This window comes from Verticillium alfalfae, genomic scaffold, assembly GCF_000150825.1.
Source record: "Verticillium alfalfae VaMs.102 supercont1.4 genomic scaffold, whole genome shotgun sequence".
Taxonomy (NCBI): domain Eukaryota; kingdom Fungi; phylum Ascomycota; class Sordariomycetes; order Glomerellales; family Plectosphaerellaceae; genus Verticillium; species Verticillium alfalfae.
In genome coordinates this window covers 806,593-814,539 of record NW_003315035.1, presented here as the reverse complement: position 1 = coordinate 814,539, position 7,947 = coordinate 806,593, and the positions used below count along the sequence as shown (strand labels likewise).

General features: G+C 57.5%; 4 protein-coding genes across 4 annotated transcripts in view; 3 read left to right on the top strand and 1 right to left on the bottom strand.

The window, feature by feature from the left end:
- VDBG_03671 (killer toxin subunits alpha/beta) overlaps nt 1–2,336 on the top strand; it is a gene marked incomplete at both ends in the record, with an annotated part of 4,020 nt that extends 1,684 nt beyond the window's left edge. The window contains one exon of the mRNA XM_003005672.1: nt 60–2,336. Coding sequence (XP_003005718.1) covers nt 60–2,336 — 2,277 coding nt within the window. The remainder of the gene's footprint in view (nt 1–59) is intronic.
- A 1,145-nt stretch (nt 2,337–3,481) lies between these two features.
- Nucleotides 3,482–4,267, top strand: VDBG_03670 (predicted protein; the record flags this gene model as incomplete). The annotated part of the gene is made up of 1 exon (XM_003005671.1): nt 3,482–4,267. One exon carries the CDS (start codon nt 3,482–3,484, stop codon nt 4,265–4,267), a length of 786 nt encoding a protein of 261 aa, XP_003005717.1.
- Nucleotides 4,268–5,441: 1,174 nt separating this feature from the next.
- On the top strand, nt 5,442–6,455 carry VDBG_03669 (mitochondrial 54S ribosomal protein YmL9; the record flags this gene model as incomplete). Its single annotated transcript, XM_003005670.1, has 1 exon — nt 5,442–6,455. One exon carries the CDS (start codon nt 5,442–5,444, stop codon nt 6,453–6,455), a length of 1,014 nt encoding a protein of 337 aa, XP_003005716.1.
- Nucleotides 6,456–6,714: 259 nt separating this feature from the next.
- On the bottom strand, nt 6,715–7,439 carry VDBG_03668 (cytochrome oxidase assembly; the record flags this gene model as incomplete). Its single annotated transcript, XM_003005669.1, has 2 exons — nt 6,715–7,202; nt 7,277–7,439. 2 exons carry the CDS (start codon nt 7,437–7,439, stop codon nt 6,715–6,717), a joined length of 651 nt encoding a protein of 216 aa, XP_003005715.1.
- Nucleotides 7,440–7,947: the final 508 nt, after the last annotated feature.

Genomic DNA, 7,947 nt, shown 5'->3' with positions numbered 1-7,947 from the left:
ATTCCTTCGCATTTGCCGAGATCTCATCCAGCATGCAAGTCGTCATCCCTGATGACCAGAAGAAGCAATGGGATCTCTTTGTGGCGGCCAAGGACTATCCCAAGAAGATCCTCGCCTTTGGCGGCTGGGCCTTTTCCAATGAAGGGCCCGGTGCCGGCCTGTTCCGTCAGGCTGTCAGCCCTGGGAATCGGGAGGCCTTTTCTGACCGTGTGGTCAAATTTGCCAAAGACAACGGCCTCTCGGGCCTCGACTTTGACTGGGAGTACCCCGGGGCCACCGATATTGAAGGCTCACCTCCCGGTCAGGCGGAGGATGGCGAGAACTATTACCAGTTCCTCAAGCTCGTTCGCTCCAAGTTGCCCTCAGACATGACGCTTTCTATCGCCGCAGCGTCTTCATACTGGTATCTCCGCAGCTTTCCCATTGAGAAGATGGCTGAGGTGCTTGACTACATTGTCTACATGACATACGACTTCCACGGACAGTGGGACGTCGGCAACAAATGGGCGATGCCGGGCTGTGACTCTGGCACGTGTCTACGCTCGCATGTCAACTCGACAACGACCCAGGACAGCCTCGTCATGATCACCAAGGCTGGCGTGCCGACACACAAGATTGTCGTCGGTGTCACAAGCTACGGTCGTTCCTTCAAGATGTCCGACGCGGGTTGCCGCGGGCCGCAGTGTACATTCCTGGGTGCTCGCAACCAGTCGCCTGCCAAGAAGGGTCGTTGCACCGGTGAGGGCGGCTACATTTCCAATTTCGAGATTGATGAGATTATTAAGAAGGGCGGTGCCATCAAGTCGTGGTATGACGCCGAAACGGACTCGGATTACCTCGTCTACGAACGCGTCGAGTGGGTGGCCTACATGACGGAGGCGACCAAGAGCCGACGCATCAGCTACTACGAGTCTCTCAACATGGGAGGCACTTCTGACTGGGCTGTCGATCTCCAGGGCGAGGGCGAGCGTGGTGAGGATGATGGCGAGGACAGCGACTACGAGCCGGATCCCAACGACGACAAGTCGCTCGAACCGTGTCCGTACTCGCCAACGACAATGGACAACATCTACAACCTCGACTTTAGGAACGAGATACCACCCCACTGCGTGGGCAAGTACCTGATCCCCGTGCTGCATAGCATGCTCAAGGAGGTCAAGAAGCGCTTCGAGGAGATCCTCGGCGACGGCTACGACAAGTATTTCGGCTTGTACGCCGATCACATCTTCACGAACCGTCACGAGGCTCTCTGGCAGCTCATGATGGACGAGGGCAACGACTACTTCAACTGCGAGATCTTCTCCAAGTTCCCTTGCTGTCCTGGATGCGAGGCCCTCAACCGCCACAACTGCCATAACTGCATCAATGACTGTGACATCAAATGGTCCGGACACCCGGGCTGGGAGTGGCGCAAGAAGAAGATGCCCTGCCCTCCCGACTACTCGCAGCGCGGTATGGATCCCTCGAGGTACCATATGGAATCTATCTTCTGGGACTACAAGAGCGACGAGACCAAGAAGGACTTTGTCAACGAGATCTCGACCGTCGTCGGCGTCGGTGAGGAAGACATCTATTACCCAGAGCACCGTCCCCACCTCAAATCAAGGCTCGCCATTGAGATGTGCTTCGGCAGCCGACCCGGCGGCGACACGTCGTACGAAGCCATGAAGGGCGATTGCCAGGGCGAGCACTGGTGGCACAATGCCCCTACCATCGGCACCGGCTTCACTGTTGAGGACGTCTTTAATCCCAAGACGGAGATCAGCTCGACCCTGAAGAACGTCAACATTGAGAGTATCCTTGCCGAGTATGAGCTGTCCGTGACAGCCGATGAGTACGACGAGGACTCCTTCGACCTCATCGATGCCCTTGTCCTGCCCATCTTCATGATGTACTCGGGTCTCGAGCACATGGAAACCGTCGTCGAGATGGGCAAAGACATTGAGGAGGCCAACAAAATCGCCCTGATTACGAATCTCCTCTCGGCCGTGCTCCTCGTACTCGGTGGCTTCGGCGGCGTCGCGGCCGGTGCCGCGTCAACGGGCCTGCGTCTCCTCGGCCGCACGCTTGTGGCCCTCTCCGAGGCCGGAAACACTGGGCTCGGCCTCTACACAGCCGTGAGCGATCCCACGACCATTCCGCTCCTCATCTTTGGTCTCATCATGAGCGGCACCAATCTTCGTAGCGCCACCAACGTCGGCAAGGCGGCCAAGTTGAGGCGTGACATGAGCGCTGAGCAGATTGCGCGCATCAGTCCCCAGGCCAGCAAGATGGCCGGCATCGCGTCTAGCGCTCAGAAGAGGCCCCCCAAGCTTGACCTTTGCCGGTATGCTTAGGTAGGTCTGAGAACGCCCTGACTGGATGATGATCTAAGTCTAGAATATGGCCCATGAATTAGGATACTGGAGACCAAGTCTATGTTCAGCCGATAGAATATGTTTGAGTATGGCATCTGGTCTATCTTTGTTTCTCGGTAGTTCACGTCAGATGACGAGCCTCGAACATCACTTCTTTTCTTCATTGAGTGCTACATTCAACTGGTGTTTCCCCTCATATCACATGTGACCAGAACCAACACCCAACGACTGAAATTCTAGCTGGGATCGAAGGGAATAACTTCTTGGCCCAGATCAATATTTGTATGTCGTCCCGCAAGCCTCCTGGATAGTGGCGAGTGTCTTGCTCCCTAAATTATGCCAAGTGAACCGTGAAAAGTCTGACCTCAACACGACCATACTCCATGTGATATATTGTACCGAGGTGACCAAATATCACAGTGTCCCACTCGATCGAGTGGCAACACCGCCAAGGAAAACAACAAAAGAGCACAACAGCCGGAGTGAGCTCTCCCTTACTCAGAGGAGAGAGACCATGCAGGCACGGGAAGGATGAACTGCCAAGGGCCGAACGAGGGGCATTGAAATTTTCGCTCGCCTGCTGACATGGTCATCGTTTGAAAACAGAACATACGATCCGTAGTCCGTAGTCGATTGAGATCCGACATAAGCTCTCTGCTACAACGATACCACCCTGGTCTTATGGCATTCTTGGCATCTCAATCCTCCACACCTCATCCTTGGAGCCCAGCCCCGCTTGGCGCCTCATGAAGATGCATGGATCTTTCTGCCGGTGACAGGGGCACCGCACATTTGCACCCCCCTCCCTGATCACCCCGAACGCATCCCTGTGGAGGTCGACATCTACAGGGACTTGGTGTCAGTAAGGACCGAGCTGAGAAGGGCTAGACATCGCTGCTGAACCATTTTATTTGGCCATGTCTGGTCAAGGCACCGTCCTTGTTTCCATCCGGCCCCGGGTCAAGTGGTTCGGGGCTCCTATTCTCCCTCTTCTATGACCACAGCCGAGCACATCATATCCTTGCTTGTTTGCTCTCTCTTGATTCTGTCTCAGAAACACTTCTCGAACCTCTGTCGAGCATTTTGCTTGTATCACGTCTCGCTCAACACCTCTCTCCATCGTCATGAGACTCTTCCCTACTATCCTAGGTCTGCTGGCCGCCTTCCAAACCTGCGTGGCCGAGATCTCGGCCTTGGAAGCAGCCCGGGTTCTTCACTACTACGTCACCTACGATCTCGACGTCGAGGTCAACGGCCAGGGCAAGAACACCATCGCTCAGCGGTGTAAGGGCACCGGCAAAGACGGCCGCTGCAACTTCAACGAGTTTGTCAACTACTACGAGACGGGCAAGCCGACGAGCGAGCCCAGGTACTACGAGATCTCGTCCGGCTTCGCCTTCTTCCCAGGCGACATCGCCGCTATTGTCGACGCCCTCAGGCGCATGGGCAAGGTGAGCGAGCCCGACCAGATCGAGCGCCTCGTCAAGGGCCGCAAGACGGCCGTCGGCCTCTTCAACGACCTCGCCAAGATCTCCAACAAGAACTACGAGAAAGCGGCGTCGAACAACTTCTCGATCGGGCGCAAGCGGGCCAACGTCATGGAGACGCTCGGCAGCATCAAGCACTACTCGCTGGCCCGGGGCGAGGGCAACATGCTCGACCGCCTCAGGAAGATCAGGGAGGTGCAGTGGAAGATCATCCAGCGCAACAGCGCGTATGCAAAGGCCAGCAGCGAGCGCATCGACTGGCGCCAGACCGTCGCCGCCAACCCTGACCTCGCCAACAAGGACAGCGACCTCTTCAAGACCGTCGCCGCGGCCGTCAAGGGCGAGAGGAATGTCAAGGGGAGCCTGGCCGACCAGACCATCGCGCAGAGGGCCCTCGACCACTTTACTGCGTGCAACAGTTGATCGCGCTGCTGGCCTGCGGCGAGGGCTTCGGTTCATTGTGCTGGGCAATGCTAAGAAGCCTGGCCGGGTGATCGATGCGGTAGGAGCCTAGACAGTGCAATCAAGTCTAATAAAGTAACCCCAATTCTTCAGGTGTTCGGCGACTATGTTTCGCATCGGCCCATGGCGTCTGATGTCTGGACCCTGGTTCGCCATTGCTCTGGCCATGCCTAATCGCAGCATCAGCCCTTGCACCGTGCAATGTCTCCGGTCTTCGTGATGACAGGCTGGGAAGCGGTGATCGTCTTTGCAGCACGGAAACGCACAAGATGAGATCAACAAATAGAGCGATAAAAAAAACAATTGCTGCCCTCGTGTCAGAAACCTCTTGAAGAGCAACGATCACGCGGCCGCCTCGCATAGGCAGGAAACCATGTGTAGCTTGTAGCAGCTTCGGCGTGGTGCTATGGAGGACGCTGGGCCTCCTCTATATTTTGTGCATGCTAGTTGCATGAAATAGACATTGTGCCAGAGCAAGGCTCGGTTTAAAAAATCGTACTTTGGTTCAGAAGTGCTTCCAGTGGCTGGGGCAGCCCAGGGCATTGTCAAGCGTCGCTTCGGCAAGTCTGCCGCAAAAGCTTGTAACCACAATCACCTCCGTTCATAACAGCTCGTGGCATGCCTTCGACTTGGAAGTGACCATGGGAAACTGAAACTCTGGCTGCTTTGGCATCATGCCTCTGGCTGTTGACGCCGCAAGTCAGGGAAGCCCATATCGATCGACTTGCCTCAGATAGATTCCTCATATTGATACAGAGACATTCGAAAGATACCCAAGTAAATATAGGCAATGGAAGATTTTCTCCTGGGCCATGTGAAGTGCTCAAGGACAATGTCAATATGGCTGCTACTCCCAGCTGTTGGAGGAGGTGAGTTGACTCCACCGGCGCCAACGCGCTTAACGCGACACAGAAACGCACTGACCATGTCGAGGAAGCGCTGAGCTCAACCTCAGTCAGAGTCGCTAAAATTTCCATTGGCCTTGGGTCAGACAAGTCGTCGTCGTTGAAACTCCATCGCCAACGATCACCCCCCGACAGCTCCATCGCCCCAATTGAGGCCCTCGACACAGGCCCCCAACCATACTTCTCCTTCCCTCGACGACCTACGACTTCACATCTCAGAAAACGGCACGATGGCGCCTCGACTCCCGCCATCCTGCCTCCAGGCCCTGCGCCTGCCCGCCCAGCCGTCGCTCTCCCTCCCCTCTCGCCTCCTCCTCCCGAGAACCAGCCAGCGCGGCATCACGGCCGGCTGGTCGACCCTCCCCCACCGCTCCAAGCCTACCCGCTTCAACCAGCCGTCTGCCGGCCTGCCCGTCCCGACCGCTGGCCCAGCCGCCGCCCTCGCCCGCAAGGAGCTCACGACGCCCCTGCGCACCGGCGTCCTCGCCATCAAAAAGGGCATGACGTCCGTCTTTGTCGGCAAGAAGCGCGTGCCCGCCACCGTGCTGCAGCTCGACCAGGTGCAGGTGCTCGCCTCACGCACGCGCGCCACCCACGGCTACTGGGCCGTCCAGGTCGGCCTCGGCCAGAAGGAGCCGCGCAACGTCACGCGCCCGCTGCTCGGCTACTTCGAGGCCCGCGGTGTCTTCCCCAAGCGCCACATTGCCGAGTTTCGCGTCAAGGGCGAGGACGGCCTGCTGCCCGTCGGCGCCCAGCTGCGGCCTGACTGGTTCCAGAAGGGCCAGTACGTCGACGTCCGCTCCAACAGCCGCGGCCAGGGCTTCGCCGGTGGCATGAAGAGGCACGGCTTCGCCGGTCAGCCGGCCTCCCACGGAAACTCCAAGAACCACAGGACCATGGGTACCGCCGGCCCCTCGCAGGGTTCCGGCTCCAGGGTGCTGCCCGGCAAGAAGATGCCGGGACGCATGGGCAACCAGCAGACGACGGTGCAGAACCTGACCGTGCTGTCGGTCGATAACGAGCTTGGCATCGTCGTCGTCAGCGGCCCCGTGGCCGGCCCCAAGGGCTGCGTCGTCAAGCTACAGGACGCTGTCAAGAGAAAGGCGCCCACGCAGCCCCACCGCGAGGCCACGCTGTCGGCGCTGCTGGAGGAGAACGTCGATGCCGAGGTCAAGCTGCAGGAGGCGCGGGAGAGGCATCTTGTCATGAAGGAGGAGAGGAGGTCACGACCCGATCTATTGTGAACATGAACTGCTGCTGGTAAGTAGCAGTGACGGTGATGACAGTGGGCTGAAAGCGATGTACGAGACGAGTTGTTGATCCCCGGGGTTGTCCTTTTTTCTTTGAAATTGTACTATACACACTGTTGTACATCTATGCATATCATTGAGGCGTTCTGCGGGCCCTCACGCCAGAATAAAAGGCTCTTTGTCTCAAGAAGAACCCATATCCCAAACGACTTTCTGTTCAAAAAACCTCTCAAGCCACGTCCTAGTTGTACATCTACTTGAGCTTCGGCTGTTGCCTGAAGCCCCTGGTCGCCGCCGAGGCGGCCTCCTCGTCGTAGTCGTCCAGGTCGTTTCCGCCGACGATGCCCTTGAACGGATCCGTGCCGTCGAGCAGATCAATCTTGCGCCCGTCCGGCATCTCCAGGCTCCACTCGGTTGTCTCAAACATGCCCTTGTGCGAGAGACGGTAGCTCGCGAAGCGCATGACTGCCTCGCTGCGAGAGCCCTTAACACTGAACGCAATGTCGATGCGTCCGTGCAGCTGGTTCATCTCGCCGCTGATCCAGGGGATTTGGTGCTTGAAATAGACCTCATCTCCCAGTAGCTCACGGGCCTTGGGAGAGACACGTAGGGCGTAGAGCGTCGAGGATACGACGGGCGAAGAAGACTTTTGGTAGTTGAAGATGGCGAGCGACGAGACGGCGACAATGACGACAAAGATGGGGAAGGAGCGGGACCAGCGGAAGGTCGTCGAGGCAAGGTCTAGGCCATGGCCGTCAGCTATTGTCACAGATAAACCATGCATATGGCAGAGTAGGATGTACCTGGAAGCTCACGGTCGGCACGGCGCTCCATCAAGGGTCCTTGACCAGGCTTCGGCGCAGCTGTCATCCATCTTTGCTGAAGAGGCGTTCTCGTGCACTTGGCAACATTGGCTGTGGTGGTCGGCAAGACGCGCAGCGGCTGCAAGGCGCGTCTGCTGGCGAGCCTGCTGATCATGGCGGCGTGTGAAGACATGGGTGACTCGCTGGTGGCATTCAGTGTCGTCGGTCTCGGGTCCCTCTGATCAGACGATGCGCTCGAAAGGCGAGACAGAAAAGTTGACCGGGGTGTCGAAGTGGGGCCACATCACAAGTCGAAGCCTTGTCAAGCTTCAACCAATCAGACACAAGATGTCGCCTGCTGTTTCGTCATAAGGCTGTGAGTACTCGATGAGAGCCACGACTTCTGTCCAACAACCTAGCTCTACGCCGTAACTCGTGGCCAACTTGAGTTCCCTTCGTCCGTTCAGTGATCAGAAAGATACTGAGTTACTATTGTTTGGCATTCCCCCCTAGCACCATGGCGACAAGAGGCGCATCCGCCCGTCTCCGAAAGACATTCCACTACCCCGCCGACTCGGACTCAGACTCTTCCCAGCCAGAAGCCATAGACGAGCAAGGTACTGCCCTTCCCGCGTCACACACTCTCTCTATCTCTCTGTCTCACTCGGGGACGAAACTGACGC